Consider the following 24002-nt stretch of genomic DNA (forward strand, 5'->3'; position numbering starts at 1 on the left):
AGACGTTTTGAGACTCTACCTGGGCCTACATCCGGGCCTCCTGGGCCCCAGAGCAGGTAGGAGAGGAGGGAATTACTAAAGTTTTTTTTTCCTCTCTCTTTCTAGTTTTATCATCCTTTTGATCAGCAGAAAAATACGCTCACATAAAGGTGATAGGTTGATGGTCAGCTTCAGGTTTGGGTGGCAGAGTTAGTTTTCATTTTGTGGCGGGGTCTACTTTCAAAGATTTTTAATGGGGGATGTGAGTGAGACTGCATCAGGGTTTGCTAACCCTGTAATATAATGTAATGCTAGCCCTGCCATACAAACTAGAGACTCACTGTTTCACTTTCATCTCTAAAATACTACTTAAAAAAAAAAATCTTAGGGCATAAGCAACTTGTCGAGTTTATTGCTTTTAAAAGAGAGAAAAAAACAAAAGCCTTGAAATTTCCTATCATGACTGATGAAATAAACCCTGAAGTCAACACATTAGACTATTTCATTTTTGTTCCCATTTTCTCCTGGCAAATAGAAGAATGTAATAAGAAATGAACCCGTGGTTCCAAAACAAATAGGGTCTAAGTACAAGACATGTAAAGCTTGTGTGGAATCCCTCCGGCATTTATCCCACTGGGCCCCAGGGAAGGGAGGAGACAAATGTCCATATCCCTGTTCTAGTCCGAGTTGGTTCAGTTAAAGGTGAAACTGTCTGTCAAACTATTTATAGCATGTTTATAGCATGATGGAAAAACAAAAGACTACAGGGTTTTAAAGCCTTGCTTTCATTCACAGATATTAAAGACTTTTGTTTTTAAAGGAGCGATTCCTTAACATACTCTACAGTAATTGACATGAGTTTAAACCATGGTATTTTAGCCAATTGATGATTTTTTATCATATTATTATTAACAATTTGTGTTTAATACTGAGAAATCAATGAAATGTCAGTCTTTAGGATGATGATGCCACTTATTTTTAGATGATTAGAGAGGGGCTTCAAGATAAGATATTGTTTTAGAATTTAAATTGTTTTCCATTTTAAGTGCTTAGAAGATTGCGTTTTATTGGCGTTTCCAAGGAGTTTCAACCAGGTATGATATGATTAATGGAGTTTCCAGTATAATTCTGTAAACTTTTGTTTAATTTTTGATGTATGACTATGTATTACCATTTACTCTAACATTTATTTCTCCATGAGTTTTGAATTAAAGTACCATTACTTTTTTGTTTTAACGATATAAATTCTTTGGCTTTTTTTTTTCTTTTTGGTACAATTACACAAGTGACTGTTATAACTTATATTTGCATAATATAATGAAGAAGGAACATGTGGGTGAGACATGATGAAGTCTATGAGGAACCTTTGCTAGATATGACACATTTGACCTTGGGAAATATTCATCAAAGTAAAGTTCCTGTCCCAGGGACTGTGTTTAAAAGTATTTCTCTGATTGGGATCTCTCTAGCTTGTTTAGAAAACAAACCCACTGACTGGCCTCTTAGTACTTGTAGAAGATGGCAGAAAAGCAAGTGTGTAAATTGCTCAAACCCTAGGTTACTCCCCTCTGTTTTGTTAGCCTTATTTATCATAAGGCATTTTATCCAGAAATGTCTGCACCAAATGCAAGCATTCATGTTGGAACAGTCATTTCCTAAATGTTTTTGGATCAAATAAATTTGGAACAATTGGGAAATATTTTAGGTTGCATTCTCATATTTGATATTTAGGAAAATATGCGTTAGTGAAATGTGTAGGACAGTTTTATTGCTAACTGAAATAACACCCTGACAGATTGCTTTACTAATATGCTGCCTTCAACCCATCAAAATAAAATATCTATCGTTTGGAGGATAAGTCAACTTTGGTGGGGCAATAGCTCTCATATTTAGAGTATGCCAAATTCCTGGAAAAGGTAGGTAATGTAAATACAAATTTAAAAATAAATGTCAAAAAAAGTAATGCAAGTCAAATGTGATCTCCCCCTCCCCCCCCATAAAACCAGTGTGAAAATGGGGCGTCCAGTCCTGACCCAGGGACCTTGGGCCAATTTTTTTTGTTTTTCTTTGTTTTAAACAAATGAGCCAAGCACCCTATTTAATCAGCTGTAAATGATATATTTCTGATCCTGTTGGATTGATTGCCTCTAAGCATGACTCATTTCAATACAGCAGCCTCATAGTAGCAAGTTGTATGAAATTGTTTAATATATGTTAACATATTCTCATTTTTCTTCATTGAAGGTGAGCTGTGTCTTATTTTTAATGCAAGAGATCAGAATTTGAAATTGTACCATCAAGTTAATAAAATGCAGAATGGCTTCTAGGATGGGTATCTTTGTGAAAATTTGTTAAGACTTGGGACACGATATGGTTTTTTTAGTTAAATTATTGAGGGAGATCTGTTTAGCTGCCTTCTTTCGGTTATAAAAATTTACTGTAGAAAGCATAGTCATTAATACTCAAGTGGTTGGCATTTCGACTGTGTTTTAATTTCTGCTTTCTAAACTCTTCCCATCAGCACAAATAACTTCACCGTGAGCCTTAAGGTTGTATAAATCATACTGATGTTTAAAATGCATGAATCAACTCTTAAGGTAACGGCTTTTCTTTTTTTTTGCTTTTCTCTTCCAATTGCTTCATGATGTCAGCTAGCCTCAAAGCTTTGGGTTGATGAGTGGCCATTATAACAGGCTCATAGTCCTTTGGTAAATTCATAGAATTAAGTTATTCTATCTAGTTCAGCTAGGAGTCTTGAATACTGACTTATGACAATAAAGTTCTCCAAAAGTTCTCTATTGGTTAGAACATTATTCTTTGTACCTATCAACCATTTAAAAATATTCAAGAAGTCCTGATGGGATGTGGAATAGAAATATTTAGAGCATGTTTTGCAGATAAGTATGTTTATTTAAACTGCTTTTCATGGATATTGCCTTCAGGAATAGTTTACAAGCAGTGGGAGAAAATTGCTCTTATTAAATTATAGTCATAGGGCATTTGGTCTGCTTTTTTCTCGAAGAACTCTTTGGTGGGTACTACCTTTTTGACTAACAGCTAGCTCAGAGGGGAGCTGTATGTAGGGTGAAATCAAATCAGGATGGGATAGAAGCTAAGATGTGCTGAAGGTCTTTGCTAAACAAAGGCGGAGGCTTTTGGGAGTAGAAGGAGGCTTGGGGTGTATGGGGGAGGGGATTCATGCATAGGAGCAGACAGACAAGATAGGATAGTTCCATTTATAAGCAATACCTTGAAATTGATTGACTAGCATAGCGAATATTAATTGTGGGTCAGCTAGTCATTGAAAATGAAAAGCACTCACAGCCGCATTTGGACGTTAGTATCTACCCAGACTTCATTTTCAAGGTGTTCTAGTCTTCTAAATTTAGCTAGCATTTAAGATAAAAGATGCAAACTCTTTATAACTACTCCACCCCACGCCCCAATACACTCAACTCATTTAAGTAGGTTACTGTAAAAGTTTCCGTGTGGTTTTAAGGTGAAGTTATTACCAAAGAATCCTTTGTTCCAAATCAGCCCAATAATTAAAGAGTTACAGAAATAATGTCGGGGTCCTCAGAAATGATATATTACAATCTTAGGAGCCAAGAGACAGAAAAAGATACTCCCAGCCGACCCTTGCAAACTAGAAGCAGCTGCAGCAAGGTCAGAGTCCCTGTGTGTCAAGGGGCTGGTTATTTTATCATCAGTTAAGGGAATCAACTTTACTCCATGTCTCTAGGCATTTGACACTTCTATTGGGCATCATTTCTAGCCTTCGAGGAACAGCTATCCACCAAGAATGTGGTACAATAAATTCTATTTGTGCAATGACTAGAAAGCACAGTAGTAATTTGCAAGTTGCACAATAATTATTTATGTATTGTGCTTCACTTTTGTACATGGGCCAGGCTTTGAGTAGTCTCTTACTGTTAAATTGCCGCATCTACTTTGCTCTTTGAGTTTATTAGTACAATTAGGTTTTTTGTTTTCTTTTGCTTTTTTACTTTTTCTTTTAGGATTATGGTTTTCGTAGCAGTGACATGAGATTACTCTGTTGCTGACATTTCTTTGGGAGAAACTTGAGTATTATCTGGTGGAGTAAGCTTGAATTTTGGATCTAGTCCTACTCCTTACTAACCAATGAAAAAGCAACTGTTGTTTAGCCTCTGGTGTTTAGAAACTTTCTTCTTATGTCCATGTCCTTATTTTCCTGGCAGGGACTGCCTGCGCAGTGGAAAGACATACCTCTTTCTACTTCTTTTTTTTAAAAAAATTACAGTTGGTGAAACTGAATGTTATAACAATTTTTGTATTATTGAAATAGTGTTAGATGGAGGAGGACATTTTAGGGGGTGGATTGTACATAATCCATCGGTCCTGTCAAAAATAATGATGTTTTAGAAAGTGATGTAATTTATGGGATAAAAGAAGTAACTTTACACAGTGGGTGGAGGAAAAACAGCTGTGTAACTGAAGCAATGAGAAAAAGTGATTCACAGAAAGAGAGCACATTTCTGCTTGGATGAGGGCGAGTGTGTGAGAGACTGTCCAGAACAGTGGCTCTCACACTTGAGAGGCTCAGCATCCCTGGAAGGCTTGGGACAGCAAATCGCTGGGGCTGCTGGAGATTTTGATTCAAGAGGTCTGGGGTGGGAACTCGAAATTGGCACATCCCACAAACGTCCCATACCCATAAGATGATGGGAGTTGTTCTTAAGGGCTAAGGAGACAATGTTTGAATATTTTAACACCTAAATCTCAGTTAGTCAGAAATTTTGAGACCTCTTGTTTGACCCCATTTAGAAGAAGTATGCATAATTGTTGGCAAAATATTCATGTGTTAAGATTAATGTTTGGTAAAAATTTAGCATTTACAGTACCTTACCTAATGTATTATATTGGATCTGCACAGTGGTGCTTTTAATTATGTTCTGGAGAGAAGAATCTGAGGTAGAAAGGAGTTATGTAACTTGCCTGTAGTTACTCCAGCTAGGAAATGTCAGAGAGCCAAGCAGCAAACACAGATTTCCTGCCTCCAAATCTGGTTTCTTTGTAAAATTCAACTATTAATGTGTGTGTGTGTGTGTGTGTGTGTGTGTGTGTGTGTGTGTGTGTGAGGAGATAGATAGTGGAAGGTACATATAGGTTGAAGATCTTGATATCATTTCTCCTTGACTTTCCAAATATTTCAAATTCCCATAATCTTGCTCTTCTCTGAATTTCTCTTGAATTCCTTCAGCATCACATTATTGTTTTAAGCATTTTTCTTTTATTTCACAAGTCAGAATTTTTGTTTTTGTAGAAAAATGAGAAGATACAAACAAGCAAAAGGAAGAAAATACTTTTCATCCAAGCATTCAGCACCGAATGCTGGGCATAGAAACCATTAATGAATATCTATTGATTGAATGCCAGGAATTAGCTCCCTGACCTCTGGGTAAATCGCTTAAGTTGTCATATTCCATCTGTAAAAAGGAGTGGCTGGCAGGGCTCTTAAGCTACTTATTTCCTTCTGTTATGGATTTATGTGACATCAGCGATCTTTCAGGGACTTGGTGAAAGGTGTTAAATAAATCATATCTTTGTTACTACTAAGAAAGAAATTATTTGAAATTTGCTGTCTTTAAATATCTACTGCTCTTTGTCATAAGTAGGAAAGAAAATGACTTTTTTGCAGCGTATGATATGTGTGTATTTGGGTGGTAGGATTATGTGTGAGAGCAAATGCATTTATTTATAAATCAGTTATCATTATAAAATGTTAAAAACTTCTTCCTATGATATTTCAAATCCTGTTGTATAGTTTCCACCTTCTGTGAATCCAAATTATAGTCAGATGAATTTAGAGATTATCTACCAGCATTTCTTCATGAACATAGGATAATAAGGAAAAGGAGTTAATAGAGTAGGAAAAGCTTATTTGATTACTTGGTAGTCTCTCTGGTTCATTGTATTTACTCCATGGGTATAATATGGGCATGTGTATATTAATTCATATGATTTACTTAGTTTGTTAGGTGATAACATTGTCATTGTTCAAAAATGTGACTTATTTGGAAGAAAAACTAAATTTTATCGTGGTTTCAACGAGGAGAACAATTTTTATAAAACACAAATGTATCTGTTGTCCTGTGATAAATTTAAATAAACCAGGCTTTACTCAAGATGGGATGACAATGCCTCCAAAATATTTACTAACACAATAAACAACTTCTCTTTTTCCTATTGTTTTAGGGCTATTTTGTACTTCCCAAATTTTCTTATAGCTGAGTTTATATTTCCATTCTGTAGGCGGTATGTGTACATAGAGAGAAGTATGTTCATCCATTTAGTTAAATCCCCTGTTAGAATGGGTTGGGACTGGTGGCTGGACATTCAAGTCAGCAAACAGAAAAGCACTCTGGAAGCATAAATTGCTGGTTTGTTCTTTGTAAATTTTTTTCTTTTTATGTAAGTGAATTGGGCTATAGTAGAATTCTACAAAAAATTAACTGAAGGGCTCTTAGCAAAATTCATATTTCTATTAATATTTGATATTGAATAAATCTAGGATTAATTTTTAAAGTATGATACAAGAATAGGACTTCAATGTGTAATTTTATGCTTAAGGTCCAATAGTTTCATGATAGGAGTGGTTCCCTGTCAATGTTATTTTGAGACTTAGCTCACTTTCATTCCATTTTATAATTTATCTTTCGGCACTGACTCAGTGAAAGTTATGATGCACACTTTAAGAGGAGAAATTTCTCTTCTGATTTACACTGAATGAGTGAACATTAGCTAGCTCTTCAAGTTAGGATCTTAATTATTCTCGTTTGACCTTTGCCTGTAGCATTTGGTTTGAGTTGTGTTCTTCTCTTTGACTTCACGATTCAACCACTGGCAGGAGCCTTATTTAATCTTTCCGTTGAGCTGTTTCATCTCCTTGAATAGGGCATAAACCTATTCATCAACCTATCTTTCATATGGGCACGCTATTCTGGAATACTATTAAGATTGAGTGCATTGTGGCAGGGTGCATTCTATTTAAAAAGTAATGTAATATGTTTCAATGTGATTAAGAACAAGTGTTACAAGTGCAAAGTATAGTAAAACCCTAACACTCAAGGGCTTTTTACATAATGTGCTACGTCTAATGTGCAAACAGTTGACTTAATTTTTTATTTCAGCTTTAAAAGCGTAGTGTTTGTCATAAATGCTGCCAGTATGTTCTGATCTTTCATTCCTTAATACTTGAGTTGATACGTTACTATATAACTAAATTGTATCAAGTTTCTGAGGAATCAGATTTCTAGTTTGATTTATACATGTAAAACTGGGTCTTACTCAGTAGATTTAATCTGACTTCATAATCAGAATGAAAACAAGAAGATGACAATCTAATTTATAGTATTTTTTTAATATGGAACAGCCTCTATTAAGTTGAGCATTTATTTACTGGTCTAATAAAAATAAAATTCTCCTCTAATTAAGAAAAAGCCTTTCCCAAGAAACATTTAAAAAAATTCAAGTGTGATTCTGAATCTTTGTTTTGTTTCTGTTGTTCTTTTGTTCGTTTTGTCCCAATTTCCTGATTGTGTTATAGCAGATATGGTATTTAGCTGATAGATGTCTTATGCTTAAATGAAGATACTAAAAAGCGAAATGCACCTGCCTTAAGTGAGAATAGAAGTGGCATGTGTGACTTGTCTTTGGAATAACAGGATATTTAGATGTAAAGGCAGCTTCTGAAATGGAAGCTGGCTCTTCTGTGACACAGGAGTTCTGGGGTAAGTGTTTAAAGGCACTCTCCAAAGGTCAGATGGCAAGCCTGTGATAGAAACGGAGCCAGCCCATGTCTGCATTTTTTAATTTTTATTTTTTTTACATTGAATATTATATTAGCTTCAGGTGTACATCATAGTGGTTAGACATTTATATAACTTACGAAATGATCCCTGATAAGTCTGATACCCACCTGGCGCCATCCATAAGTTATTACAATATTATTGACTATATTCCCTATGCTTTACTTTCCATCCCCAAGACTATTTTATAACTATCAATTTGTACTTCTTAATCCCTTTCCCTTTTTCACTGAGCCCCCCAATCCTCCTCTCACCTGGCAACCAGAACCATGTTTCTTGATTCTTTGATATTTTTTCTTTTGCTGTACCACAGGATTCAAATTCATATTACATTTCTATCTTCTACTTGTGTGTTTTGTTGCAGTATTTCAGTGTTTGGAAGCTTTACTTACTTCTTTTCACACTGTGTTGCTAACTTGGGCTTTATGAGTCTGAAGGTGGGCTGACAGTGGACCAACTGCTAGTATGGTTAGTGGTGGATTGAGCCGAAAGAGTTCCAAAGTGAAGAATATTTTCTTTTTTCAGATATCCCTGCCAAGAATCTATAAGGCCAAAAACAAAACTAGATCCAAGAATGTTTAAAATTGAACCAATTGTCAATGTTTGTATTTAAATCTTTTTTTTTTTTTAAAGATTTTTGGGAAAGTCCAAAGTAAGTTCTCTAATGTTTATGGATTGTATTTGACTACTGTTAGATACCTGGATGACTTCTAGTTTCCAAAAAGTGCTTTGAAGCTGCATAGGGATTATCTCATTTATGCCTTTGGCATGGATGGCCTCTTAAAGCTTCAAGGAGTTACGTGATGTAGATAACATTAGCTCCATTTCATAACTGAGAGAACAGGACATGTTATGTGAGTGTCCAGGGTGTCGTCTGAATCAAGGGGCTTCTTCTCAAAAGCTCTGGCTCTCGACCACTAAGCTCTTCTGCCTCCACACTACACATTTTTTCTGCTGCAAAATGCTGCCTGTTGCTAAACTAAAGTTTTCAGCGGGTTCTTGATTTAACTTAGCAAAACCCTTTTACAGTTCTTATAGTGTGCTTCAATGCTACACTCAAGAATTCTCACACTTACTGTATTTGGGGTACAGTAATAATTTCTGGTAACACCTTAACCATCAGCCTCCTTTATCCTCCTCTTTCTTCATATTCTGTCTCAATTTTCTTCACTTTTCCATTCTCCTTGTTTTCTTTGGAGCCATAGTCAATGTGCTTTGTGCGTTATTGGGATATCTTCGTTTCTCTTCTCTCTATTATTCCCAAATAAGTATAAAGCTGCTAGTCGCTGGCTCCTAAATTCTTTACCAATATCCTCTGTTTTGACTCCTCTTAGAAAACTTATTTCCTTCGTATCTCAAGATTGAAAAGAACCATGAAGAAATAACCTAATTCAATTACCCATCCAGTGGAATGTTTCTCATATCCTCCATCTTGTTCTGTAGTCTCCTAGTAAGCTTTTTATAGAATCATTACTAATTAAAATGTTCTTTTCTTTCTCCTTTTGGCAATGTCATACCTGCTCTCTTTAAACAAACTAAAATTAAACCCAATGACTGACTCCCCTTTTGCTTCTCCCTGGTGTTGTTTCCTAAGCTTTCCAGTTTGTGAGTTCCCACCTATAATATTGCCTATTAATAGTTTTTGTGTTGGTTCTCATTTCGCTTTCATTTCTATGTATACTGTTTCCCCCTACTATTTCCTGGGATTCAGAGACCACGAGAAGTACCAGGCAATTAGCACTGCCTTTGGTAATCAGAAGGTATTTTGTAAAAAATGACTTCTAAAGAAGAATAAAAGCTGCTCTTTCTCCTGTTACTATCTATTTAGCCAAAAGGCATGCCAGGGCTACAAATCTGACAAATCGATGTAGCTCAATTTTGTGGTGACGATAAGGAGGAAAGAGTAAATCGCGACTATATTTAGTAGCAGCAAGCCCAAAAATCATACTCTGTAAAAGTGGATTAACTTTAATGATATATGTAAATTTTTGTAACATACTTTTGAACAGTAGTTTCAGATTTTCTTTTCGCAGTGGTTTAATTATGTTTCTACATAATTTTAAGGGACCCTAGTACTATATCTAAAACTCAGAATTGGTCCTTAGACTATTTAAAATTTCATTGTTTGTGGCAAGCACCCTATTGCTTTTGTAAAAGCTATACAAACTACATTTCATCGCTAACACACACTGCAAGGGTGTAGGGTTTCCTGATACACAGTTTGAAAACCCTTGCTTTAGGAGGGTGAGGATATAGGATTTTCCCTGGTTTAGTTGAGAAGATTGAGAGCTTGTCAGGCTAAACAGGAACCACATTCCTGTATGCACAACGTATAATAGTCGCCATCATATTAGTGTCACCCTCCTTCTGTCCTCATTTGTAATATCTAATGGAGCTTAAATCAATCAGGAGACTTAGGATAGGCCATCTCTGTGCCAAGTGCTAACACAGAGAAACAAAGCAGAGTCCAAAAGATGCTGAAAAGAAATCTTGTTCTTAACCCTTCCTCTAAAGCATTGAACAGTTTTGAGTCCTTTGATTCCTTCCCTGGAAGCATTTGTTTTTCTTAATGAAAAGCGAATACTGCAACAATTGAGAAGAAAAAAAATGGATCATTGACTTATTTTGAATCATTATCTTTTGGTGTTTCTGTGAAGTTAGGTTGTGGTGATCTCGTAGGCTGTTGTGTCTTTTTTTTTTTTTTAAATGGTAAATGGGCCTGATCTTTGATTTATTATATTTGATTATTTTAGAACACACTGCCACTTGTATCACCCTAATGCAGTTGATGGCCCTCTTGTGTATAAAACCATTTCATCATTCTCTACATTGAGTACTTAAAGGGCAAGTATTAAAAATGGAATTGCATGCTATGGAGGAAAGATGGGTGTAACACATTTAAAAGTGGCTCTTATATACTGTGCTCTTACTAAAAGAAAAAAATTTACTTCGGTTGAAAAATATCCCTTTAATATGAATATATGTGTTTGAGAAAATTGTAGTTTCTGTGTTCTAACATTTTGAATATCATCATTCTTGCTGGTACTTTTTCTTTCTCCACTGAGCCATGTGATTTTTTTCCCTTGTAGCACTATTTCCCTCCCCTTGCAGATAGTTGTCACTTGTGATCTTTCTTTTTCTCAAATCGCACTTAAAGCCCACTGCTTTTTTTATTATGGTTGGTGTTTCTAGATTCTTCCTTCTGTAAGTATTGTGTTCAGGAACTCTGAACTTTCAAGGAACATAATTAAAAAAAAAAGTCTATCACTTAAAATCAGGTTGTACAATTCCCAAGAATTTTTATCTATTTTAAAACCTTCATAATGAAGAATCATAATGAAGATTTTATAAGTAGATGTATTGCTTTCTTGGGAGTTTGTAGCTTTGGGAGAATTTAAGATTTGGGAAATGAGATTGTGGAATTGATCATAATAGCCAAACCTATGTGGATGTTAAATGGCAAATTCAGGATGGAAGAGAAGTGTAAGCAGGAAATATTCAGGAGGGAGGGAGTGGCCTTCACCTCAATTAGAGAGGAAAAAACAGGTAAGGGGCTGAAGCAGTGCTGGAGGCCAACCTCAAGACAGGCTTTCTTTAGGCTGTTTACACATCTTCCTCTGTAAGCAACTTAAATACTGCTTTCCCCCTGCCTAGCCAACACATAAGCTGCTCCTTTTTCCTCTCAGATCTCAGCTTAAATGTCACCTCCTCAGAGAGGGAATACTAATCCACAATAAAATGGTGTTCCCTATTCTCCTCATGTCAGCCTGCTTTATTTTCACTTTAGCACTTATTATTCAAGACTGTTTTATTTTCATTATAACACTTATTACTCCATGCTTCCTTTCTTGGTATTGTCTTGTATGCGTGTTTTCCTTCATCTTTGCTGATCTCCGTCCCTGCCGCCAACAGTGGAGCTAAGTTTAATAAGTGCAGGGACCATGTAGGTGTGTTTATTGCTCTGTCTCCAGTCCCTAGAGTATCATCTGCACTGAGACAACTGTGTCTCAGGCTAGACTGCCATCTGCTTGAGAGCAGGACTCCATCTTATGTTTGTTACCTATGATTATAGTACCTGTTGGATTGAATGAATTAGGCTAATAGATGAGGGGGAAAAATGAATTACTATTAACAAGAAAATAGGATAGTTTTGTAAATGAAGACATTACATTTTTTTCTTCCCCTCTAAACGAAAAGCAGCACCAGTCTTAGGGAAAGCCAGGCCAGCTGTAAAAGTTGGGGTAAAACTGGGTAAGACTTTAATATCAGAGAGGTATCTAAGGATTGTTTGCTTCTGCTACCTCCAGAAGTTGTGAGGTGATTATTTTAGGAAGTGGGATTCTTCAGTAGCTCTTTATATATTTTATTAAGTAATAAACAGCCACAAGGAGGAATTGTGTTTCCAATGACCGACTTTTTGATACAGTAGTGCACAACGAAATGAAGACACTCCTGCCAAATTCTGGGAGGTTCTTCTTTACTTCTCTAGAAGATCATTTTCCACGTAACTAATGTTGCTTTTCCAGAAGGACCTTCTGCAATACGATATTCTGAAAAATATTTTGCCCAAGGTTTAACTTAAAAAAAAAAAAAAAAGATGGTCATCTTTGAGATAGAAATCTTAAGATTTTTCCATTTGAATAATTCTCAAGAAAAGAATTAGGTAGGTCTGTTTCTTCGTTGAACTTTCTCTGAAGATAAAATTTTACTATTTCCCATAAAATTAACCTGGAAATATATTTTCACTAGGCCAGTCATTTGAAGCAATGCCAGATATTGAGTTATATTGAGGGAACTTAGGGCAAGTTGGTGGAAGTACTATCAATTTTAGTGAAAGGTGTAAGCTTGTTGATTTATATTTAATACTTCCCAACAATTCATAATATTACATAGTTTTGGGCAATTTCTGTATTTTGTTTGCTCATTTGTCATATGTTCCTTGAAGAAATGGTTATGAAGATGATCTTATTTTAATATTGCAGTTATATTCCCTCAAGATAAAATGTATTGATTTAACCTCAGCTAGATGGGCTTTGCTTAACTCTAATGATGTAACTCCCTAGAAAGCTAAGAATGTGCATATATTTAAAAACATTTTCCCATTTTCCCTTCTGGAGGGAGAGGCTAGGGATATTCCAAGTCTATAAGTAAAGATTCCAAGTTACTAACAAATGAAGTCATTTTTGTGTATCATTATTAATGTTTTGGGTTTTTTTCTTCAATAAGTCCAATTTGGAGTCTTGAACTCTTATTCCAAATCTAGGAGTTTTCTGCAAAACTTCACAATTAATGATCCTTTTTATTTGTGTGATCCATTTTTACCCATGGTCTTTCTGAGTGTGTAATGTACTATGAGGTTCTCTAGATAAGTATAAGCTTTATCTGTGTTATCTGTTTTTTTCTGTGTTTCTGCTTATCCTGACTGATCCATTATGCCACTTTACTGTTCGAATACTTTTTGCTCATCCTCTCTGCCTGGCCTTTCTTTATTGCTAGACTTGCTCTATCTTTTCCTTTGAAGCTCATACTAAAGTTCTGTTTCATTAATTTACCTCAATTTCACCAATGGTGGGCTCTGTTCAGAGATGAGAAGAGGCATGAAATGTAGCCTTAGCTCTTGGAAAGCACAGAATTAAATAGAAGATGGGTTTATTAGTAGCAGATATATTAGGATTAGCTAATTATGCAAAGAGAAAAAAGGTTGAGCCCAGAAGAAGGAAACTACCATTTTTGTTTTGGAGTATTGGCAGAAGGCTCTCCCAAGGAGATGCTATGTAAGCTGGTCCCTGAGTGGTGAGTTCTAAAGAGACAGACAGGTGTCTCACATCTGCCTAGTTAGCTAACTGTATCTAGTTTTGTTGTTTTTTTTCCAACTTTATGAAAGTTAGTTGGACAGTTACCTTGTATGACCACAGTTCTTGGTTTTTTTTTTTAGTTTCAGGTATACACAACCATGCAATAGTTATCCTTTTCACCCCTCACCAAGTGACAACCCCCTTTCCCCCCATCCACTGCCCCCCAACCCTGATATCATACATATCTATTACAATTCCATGGACTCCATTGCTACACTATACTCCACATCCCATGACTATATATGTAGCTTCAGATGTGACCACAGTTTTTTATTGCATAGGAATCAGTTAGGTTTTTAGAATTGCATTAAAAAAATCAACAAGGTAAAAAACAGCTCAACAGTATGACTCAGAAGTTGTCTGGTGTTATCTTTCATCCTTCTTCAGAGAAATGAGGTGACAGAAAGAGGGAAAACATTTTTTGTTGTTTAGAAATATCTGTTTTAAAATAAGCTAAATAGAAGCAACAGTAGAATGTGTGTGTGTGTGTGTGTGTGTGTGTGTGTGTAAAAACAAAAACAATCCAACTGTTGACTTTTGTTCTTTTCATAATGTCACAAGTGTAAAGGCGTGATTGTGTCCAGTGGCAGTGCGGTGCTCAGACTGCTAGATGCTAGCTCCAGACTTCCAGATGCTTAACACGTAACATTTGGGGGCAGAGACATGGGCCATGCAGCACCCTGTTTCACTATTCGTGGGGGCTCTGGTGTGGTGAAACTATAGCAGGAAGGGAAGGAGTCCAAAATACTCAAGGTGGAAGAGACATTTGGCATACAGCAGTGGTAATAACCAGTCTATATATAGAGTTTGGTGTGTTTCCTTCCTGAAGGGCTCTGCACAGTAAATAAAGCAAAACCAGTAATTATTGGCAACTGGGCCATGTCCTTAACAAAGTATTCAGATAGACATAGATCATTGTCTAAGCAAAAACACTGGAGAAAGGCTCTGGAGAGGAATCCATCAGCTGTTTTCCTAAGGATTAGGAAAAAAACTATTGCCTAATGATTTTTAAAAAAAACTTAAATAAGGGTCTTATGGGCTTGGAAGAGTTTCTTCTTTTCCTTCCTCCCTCCCCCCCTCCCTCCCTCCCTTCCTTTCTTTCTCTCTTTTTTAGTGCTAAAAATGGGATCTTTTAATTAATTACACTTATTTATTGTATATGTAATTATTATATAAGCACAAATTCATTCTCCTCTAAGGGACATTTATTTTTCTGTACCAAGCATAGCTCTTTTTTGAAGCCTTTTTCTCCTGAAGGAAGAATATTAAAAATTTCAGGTAATAAGTAAGGATTTGACTTATTCCAGGTTAATTAAATGATAACTTTTTCCCCCTTTCATGTGTTTTTTTTCTTGAGTACTATTTTTGTTCAACTTAAAAATTAAATAGGTTCATGGTCAATATGTATAATTAGCATCATACTACATATTATGTATATAGGTTTATATTGTGCCTATTATTTTTGAAAAGCTATTTTAGGGGAAAATATTCAATTCCTCATTGTTTACAAAAACTTTGGTCTGTTCCTCTCAGGCTTGAATTTCTGGTGTTGTGTGTTGGTGGACCTGCGTGGTACATGTGGTTACTTGGACAGAGAGAGTTTTGAAAATGTCTCTGAGTTAGAGCCTCGGAGTACGTGGATAATAATGTGAAAGGAGAGGAGAAGAGACATGGTATTTATGGCTATATGATGTTAGTTTCAAAATGACATTGGAGGTCTTCTGGCATAATTTGTGAACTCAGTTTCTTAAAATGTGGTACTATCAGAATTAGAACTAGTTAGCATTGGGTACTCAGCTTTCCAGAGAAGACTCATCTAGGGGCAACACTCTCTATCACCTGTACCAATTTTTTAAAGTTTATGTTGATTGTGTAGAGTTTGAAGAATTTGACTGGTCAATATCAACTCATAGCTGCTCCTGGAAAGCTAAAGAGCAGTGGTAAATTAGTGCAGGGTGTCATGAATCTTTAAGAAATTCCATTCATGGACTAGTATTCTGCCATAAGAAAAGATGAAATAGTGCCATTTGCAACAACATGGATGGATCTTGAGATTATAATGCTAAGCGAAATAAGTCAGACAGAAAAAGTAGAGAACTATATGATTTCACTGATATGTGGCATATAAAACTGAAAACAACAAAAGAACAAGAAAAACAAATGAAGAAACAAAACTCATAGTCACAGACGATAGTTTAGTGGTTACCAGAGGGTAAGGGGGGAGGGGAGATGGTAGAAGAGGGTAAAGGGGGTCAAATACATGGTGATGGAAGGAGAACTGACCCTGGGTGGTGAACACACAATGTGATATATAGATGATGTATTAAAGAATTGTACACCTGCAATCTATGTAACTTTGCTAACAATTGTCACCCCAATAAACTTTAATTTAAAAGAAAGAAAGAAAGAAAGAAATTCCATTCAGCAATCATTTGTAAAGCACCTATTATTTGGCTCAGTGTTAGTGCCTGGAGTTACAGATATGAATAATTACTGGGTTGCTGACGTCATGGCTCAGTCTAGTGGAGGAGTCTGAGAGGTGAATGAATGTTATCCACCAGCCTGATAAGCTTGGAAGAGGAACAAGGGAGATGTTCTGAAATGGCTAATATCTGGACTGGATTTTGACAGGAATAAGAGTTTCCAGTGATTTCTACTGAATTAAATTTCCATAGTTTAAAGATTGAATATTAATCCTTCCATTTTATTGTCACGTAAAAACATTTGATGGCTTTTCAAAGATGAGCATCCCTTCAATAACTTCTGAAACTTCGCCTTTTATTACATAGGTCTTAAGGATTATGTGATTCTTGAACAATTGATACGAAGAAGGGGTTGAAGGGTTTAAGGTGCTTCAATCTTATAAAAGTGACAAAATGGCCAGTGATCGTAGAAGAGGGATTCGTAATGAAGAAGTGCAGCTGTCTGACAGAAGAAGATCCAAAACGTGGTTCTACTAGTTTAAAAATAATCGCTTTATGTCTATTGTACTATCCTACAGGCTAACATGTTTTTTTAGTTTTAACTCCTGTTTCTTTTAAAGAGCTAGGTTAGGAACTTATGTTAATGATTCTGGTTATAAGATGCTTGAATAAATAAATCAGCAAACTATTTCCCCTAATTTGAGTGTCTTCAGATTAAAACTGCAAGTTTGTTTTCATATTGCTACTGATTTTCTGGCATGTTTATTGTATATAAAATATTGTTTGCTTCTAATTAAGAACACGGTACTCTACGGACATTGTTCATTGTTATTTATGAAAGTATTACATTTAAAAATAATTGAGGTATGTGTTGATAAACACTTGCTTATAAAACCAGACCTCTATGGAATATTAATACACAACAGATAATTTCCTTTAGTGGGTGGAAAAAAATCTAAGACTATCAACTAGAAGATGTGCTCACTAACAGCTGTTTCCTATAATAGGAGCAATTTGCATGTAGAATAGAGAAAATGAATTATACAAAAGGGTGCATAGAGGAAAAGCTATAACTTCTCTGGCATGTACAGCAGCCCACAGAATAAACTTCCTTCAAATGACATTGGCATGATTAATCCCCAACAACCTGGACACTGAAACTGCTGTTCTGAAAAGGGGCTTTGCAGCCTGGAAAGGCTGTGGGTGTAATACTAGCTGGGGTGGGTGAGGGGTGTTCGGTGCATTCAGAGGCATTAACCACCCACTCCGTGTTCAGGGTATTTGAATATTCATGACAGGTTGGCAGGTGGTTAGTGGATGAAGGACTCATGCCACCCTGCGTCCTTTGGCTTTTTCATATTTTATTAAAGAAACATGTAAGGTCAGGTGAGATGTCTCATTCCTGATTAACTCCTGATGTCAGTTTGGGGAAATGGTTCTAAGGTGGGCTGAAGGAGACAGTCAAGTGTTAAAATCCTCTCTTCAGCCTACCTCTTTGCAACCATATCTGTACTTGTGGAATGTCAAACCAGTTTTCATGTACATCATCATCGTTGTCTGTATTAGCCTCACACTTGTATTTCCCCACATATATAATCTCCTTGCATTTTGACAGCCATGCTTAGAGATGTGTAGATGGTGTTCTCTCTTTTAAAGGGAAAGGAAATGGAAGCGGTCTAGAGAATCCTTAGTCCAGCACCATGGACCTGAGTCTTCTCATCCAAATCCAGGGCTCCCTACTTACTGCCTCCTTTCTATTTTCATCCGAAAAGTTTACATGACAATTGGGTACTTTACAGATTAGATTTTCCGCCTCACTTCAGTATTTATTGAGAGTTTCTGTGTGCCAGGATCTGTGCTTTTACGTACATCATTCTGTTTAACCCTTACACTGTCCAGAAGAGGAACCCAAGATACAGAGAAATGGGGTAACCTGTCAGAAGTTGCCTGGCTAGTCTGAGGTGAATCCTGGGTTGGCACCTAGGGTTGCTTGAGCCCTTGACACTCTCTGTGTTCCTAAGGTAAATGTTCCTGTCTTTGAGGAATGAAAAGAAATTTATATATAGTAATCCCTGAATATATAGTAATAAGGAACTCTGTTGTGTCAAACCAGTGATTCAGGCAGTTAATGCTTTGGAATGGTAAAAGGAGAAGAGATGATAATACTCTCTGGTCTTGAAAGGCCTTGTGAAGAAGTTGGGATTTGAACTATCAGAGAAATACTAAGAATAGCATCAAGGTGTGATGGAAGGAGTAATGGGAGGATAGGGCACAGCTGGGAAATGCTGGGCATATTTGAGGGGAATTGATGCATTGGAGTGAAGCACAGGAGGGGTTTGGTGGGTGGCCGAAGCAGGAAGGCTGGAAAGGTGAGCTGGAGCCCTGTTGCAGAGGACTTGGGCTACCAGGGTGTGTGGCCTTGACGTTCAGCATGTACACTTTTATTTCTTTGTGATACTACCAAATGCAGTCTCACCTAGAATGATTCCAGTTGGCTTTGTGGCTGATTTTGATTTAATGGAAATTTGAGTGGGATGAAATCATATTTAGCTTCCTAGGGTGTCTCTCATTTCCCAAGAGCTTGCCTAAGTCGTCTTTCTTAATAGTCTTCTTTCATAAGAAATATAAAAGCCTTATTGTGTCTTATATATACTTATGATGTGAATAGATTTTTAAGTGTTTGTATGTATACCAGTATTTCAATAAGCATTCTTTTTTTAGGGGAAATAGAGGAGAGCAAATTCATGGGCACCAATAACATTGGGAGAATCTGGGTTTGGGATTTTTCTAAGGCAGGAGGGTGGTCCTGCCACTTTTTGGCATAGAAATCAGGATATTTCAGAGAAGCGAGGGGTTTAGGATGGAGTGATTTACATCAAAGACTGGACGGTTCTTTTGTTAGGAAACTTTCAAGCTTTGGGTCACAAGGAGCTATCCTTAGTTTCCCTAAAGCTTTCAGGCACGGTGATAACAACTGAAGTCATCATTAATGATCATGGTTGACTGTAATATGCTGCCCCCATCAATTTGAATAAATAACTTAGATATATGCTTTATATAGGAAAATTATTGTAGATTCTGGAAAAGAAATAAAGGTTAGACCAGAGATGCAGATGGGGGGGCTTGGCAAAGGGCTATGAAAACTGAGGATGATCTATTGGGTTGTTGGAAAAGTCATGACGTATTTTTTCTGTGTTTTTCATTGCAAAAATGTGTCATGACTTTTCCGACAACCAAATAGATGGTAGAATGAGATATCCTTTTTTTTGTTTTTTTTTTTTTTTGTAAAGAATGTGTTTTTGTCTGTTATATACTCATCTCACCTATTTTCTATTTTTAATGTTGCAGTGTGCAAAGACCCACCTTACAAAGTAGAAGAATCTGGGTATGCTGGTTTCATTTTGCCAATTGAGGTTTATTTTAAAAACAAGGTATGTAATCTTTGCCCATTAATCTTTCAGTAGAAGATCCTCCATTAACCAAATGATGTTTAAAATAGTTTTGATTCATAAGCACTTCTATCACTAGATGATTTTAAATAAAAGCTAAATTTGTCTTTTAGGAATTTTGGCTATTGTTACCCTTAATTATAGAGGAATTGGCTAGGAAAAGATAATTTCAATTATATGAAGTCAAATTATATGAAATTCATTAAACGTTCTTTTAAAGAAAAGAATGATTATTACTTGAAAAAGAAGATTAATATATGTTTGTAAAATAGAAAAGAGTAATTATGGTTTTTCAGCGAAATACTCCTTTTCTCACTTTCATATTTCTAGAATTTTTGAGACTTTCAAAGAATAATCTCTCATTTATCTTAAGCTGATATACACACATATGACACACATATACAATTATATCAACTTGCGGTATTATGGATTTAAAACCTTTCAATGGTACAAATATGAATAAAAACACAGACCATATAATATTGGACAAATTGTTCAATCTCTGTGAAGCTCACTTTTCTTATTTATAAAATGGAGGTAGTATAAGAGTATCTACATCTTAAGGTGGCTAGGAGGATTAGATACAATAAATCTGAGTATTTAGAATAATGCTTCATATATAAGTAAGTACTTAGTAAATGCTAGCTATTATTTTTAATCACACTGTTCCTTTCTTTTATTCCAAATTAATCATAGTTTCTAAAACCTGCCCAAAAGTGAGATAATTCACCCCCCACACCCTTTTTTTTAAAGGAACCAAGCCAATAGAATTTAATGTTACCCAATGCAGTGCTCCTTGAAGTATGGTCCTTGGACCAGCAGTATCAGAGAATGTTAGAAGTGGCATTCTCAGGTTGTAGCCCAGCTCTCCTGAGTCAGAATCTCTGGGACCAGGGCCTGGGAGTCTGCATATTTACTAGCCTTCTAGGTAATTCTCATGCACAGCAAAATATGAGAATACTGATAAGCCACCCTTTAATGTCAGGACCTTCCATTGCAATAGTACCCCACTGCATTTTTCAATGTGTAGAAGATCCAGCAAAAATCTCTTTATGATAAAAATGACTTTTAATTAAGTATAATAAAACTATCCTGAAGAGTAGGAATGTATGGATGACAGAGACAGATTTTATTCTCCATAGTTTTTGTTTCTTTCTGAGCCCATCTCCTCATGCATACCACCTGCTGCACCACCTCCCTACAAACCTTCTACTCCTACTCCCATTAATTCATTTTTTATATTGATATTTTGGGAACATATTTGACAGTAACCTGTATCTGTGTATTTAAATATTTGAATGCTTACTTTGTCCTTGGTAGTGTTCCAAGCCCTTTACATATGTTGCTTCATTTAGTAGGTTTATAAGAACTCTTGAGAGGTAAGTACTATTTTTCCTACTTTAAAGAAAAGGAAACTGAGTCACTGAAAGATTGCCTGGCTTGTCTAAGGCCATTTCTTTTGAGTATTTGTTATTTTATTATCCCTAGAGTTTACTCAACTCTGTCATGAGGAATGAACACGCATTACAATAATGGTTGGTGAAAAAGTAGTGTTCAAAGTTTTCATAGGAGGTGAGAGAAAGCAGCCAAAAACCTCCATGTGATCTTGGAAGAGTCCTTCTACTACATATTATGATTGTCATCTTGTTCTTGGTCCCTTCTCTATCCTTGTGCTTTCTCTGCTTCCAATAAGCTTGCTTTCAGTTTTGCTCATTTACTTGAGAGGTTAGAGTCAAGAGGGGAGTTGGAGTGTCAGTGCTTCTTTTGAGTTCGTGTATATTCATTCTGTCTTATTTTGTATTTGTGTTCAACAGCCCAAGTCTATCTATGAGAATCATGTGAGCTTCAGAAACTCGAAACCAACAGGCACACTAAACCATAAGTGACTGTAGCACTTTAGGTTTGAAAGGATCCCATGCTTCTCTCTCTCTTTCTATCCTCAGAGAAAGAACACGAGTAACTGTCAAGGACTGAAGCAGAATGAGAGGGGTGATTCGATGTTGCCAAAAACAGATTTTCACCTCTAAAAATGCGTTAGCTTTATTATATATATATATATANACACACACACACACACACACACACACACACACACACACACACACACATGCTTTCTTGTTTGAACTTGGAGAAGGCTCTTTTCTCAGGAGCATAGATTGACATAATATTGATAGGCCTTATCTAAGAAAGATACTCAGTTGGCTAGGATACAAATTTATGAGTACCTTTTCCTGACTCAAAAAAGAAGTCTTTAAAAAACATTGCACTCGGGATTCATAGAAAGATAGTCATTTTCTGCAGTCCTTACCCTTAGTTTTATTGAAAAATGATTTTTGTTTGTTTTAAACTTTTGCTGACTATAAAGTGATGTTGTTATTTCTTCGTTCTTTTTCTTATGGTAATTATATTCATCAATGTATCTTTATCTTTAAAAAATATGCAGGCATATACTCCTAGTAAAAGTGTATGGAGTAAAACTTAGACGTTCTATTCTCTTGACTCCATTTAATCATTATTAACTATTTGATATAGCCTTTGCAGATTTCTCTCCATGCATTTTCATTGATAATAATGTATGTCAGTGTAGAGATTGGCAGTTGCATAATATATCATACTTTAATATTTTTCTGTGACTTGCTTTTAATTTACTTAGCAATATCCTTTTCCAAGGCAGTATTTTTAAACATCTGAGTGGTGTTCCATGGTAATGATATACTCACATGCATATCATTTCTATTTTTTTTGCTATTATTAATAATGCTGCCATGAACATTTTATAATATATATATACTAGGGTGCCAAAAAAATGTATACAAGTGGACACTTTGGTCAGTGTTGCTCAAGCAGTAGTTCAACAAAATCAGATGTGTCTGGATGCTGATGATAACCACCTTGAGCACCTCTTGTAACTGTAGAAGTCAAATGTGACTTGTATTCATCTTTTGTTATTGGTATATATTGAGTATTATAATTTCAATACAGTTTTCCTTTCTTAAATTGTGTATACATTTTTTTGGCCACACACACACACAAATACTTGAATATTTGTGTGAAAGCGATTCTTAGAAGTAGAATTACTGGGTGAGGGTATCATATGCATTTAAGGATGTTGATGGATGTTGCCAAAATGTCTTCCCAAAAGGCTCTGCCAAATTTGTACTCCTAAATTATAAGGCAGAAAACAGCTTTTCTTATGTTTTTAATTAGTTCCAAGGTTGGATTGACTATTTTGCACTTTAGAGGGAAGCAGATAAGTGAAAAATGATCATAATTCAATGTGATAATTACATTAATAAAGGAATGCTGTAAGAGGGATGTCTAATTCAGATTGGATTGGGGGAGTTATGAAGACTTTTCAGAGGATTTCATGCTTTAGCTGGGTATTGCATAATGAATTTGCATTAAGCAGGCAAGGGAGGGAAGTATGTTGGGAGGGAAGATATTTTAGGCATGGGAGCACTATATGCGAAAGGCAAAATGAATGCGGTATTATAAAAGGATAGGGTGTAATACGAGAAGGAAGAAAATACAGGAAAGGTATTAAAAGGCTATGATGGTTATTCCAAGAAATTGGGATTTTATCCTGTAGAAAATGATGAGTTATTAAAGGCTTTTATATCAATGAAAAGATGTAATCAGATTTTTGTATTAGAAAGATCACTCTATTGTCATTGTGAGAGATAGAATGGGGTAAGTTCACTCACAGGGAGGCACCCTGATGAGGAAGGTGAAGGTCTAAACTAAGGCATTGGTTATGGGAATTAGAGAAAAGGGGATAGATTTGAGAGTCCCTAAGGAAGAACACTAAAATAGAACATGGAGACAATTTGACTGTGATGAGTGACGGAGAAGGAAGAGTTGGGGGTGATTTTTGTGTATTTTAACCTTGACAAGCAACTAGGATTTCTGTTTGCCCAAGTGCAGAGTATAGAAGAAAGCACAGATAAAGATAATTTAAGTTTAAGATAATGTATGAATTTTGTGTTGCTGCGACTCACTCATCCTAGTGGAGATGTGGGTAGACTGTGGAATACATGCATATGACAGCCAAGTAAGAGCTGGGCTGAAGATAGAGATGGGGTGGGGTTGGGGGGGGCAGGGGGTCACTTGCATGTAGGTGGAACTGGCTCCCTGGGAGTGGGTGTCACCTCCCTGGGGAACTTTGCCAAAAGTTAAAGGACATGTATGAGTCAGTGAAGAAAGAAGGGAAACCTGTGAAGAAGACTGAGAAGGAATGCCAATAAATGTGAGGAAAACCAGGAAAGAATGGCCTGATGATAAAAGAGGGGAGCAGGTTTCATCCCAAATGAGTGGAGACTATGATTTGGGGAAGTTTGGAAGAGGAGGTGGTAATCATGAATTTGTAATAGGTAATGCTAAGTTCTGACAGTTTCAGGTGCTCAGACTTTTTAGTCAAAAGACCTGGGTTCAAATCACTTTGTTTCA

The 24002-nt window shown here is 36.1% G+C and overlaps 1 protein-coding gene across 1 annotated transcript in view; it reads left to right on the top strand.

Annotated features, from left to right (window-relative positions):
• The window catches only part of MLLT3 (MLLT3 super elongation complex subunit), a 261905-nt gene that overhangs the window by 128467 nt on the left and 109436 nt on the right, over positions 1–24002 (top strand). Inside the window, exon 3 of the mRNA XM_019668210.1 lies at positions 19456–19538. Within this exon, the coding sequence (XP_019523755.1) occupies positions 19456–19538 (83 nt within the window). The remainder of the gene's footprint in view (positions 1–19455; positions 19539–24002) is intronic.

The sequence above is a fragment of the Hipposideros armiger genome, unplaced genomic scaffold, assembly GCF_001890085.2.
Source record: "Hipposideros armiger isolate ML-2016 unplaced genomic scaffold, ASM189008v1 scaffold_520, whole genome shotgun sequence".
In the NCBI taxonomy this organism is placed as follows: Eukaryota; Metazoa; Chordata; class Mammalia; order Chiroptera; family Hipposideridae; genus Hipposideros; species Hipposideros armiger.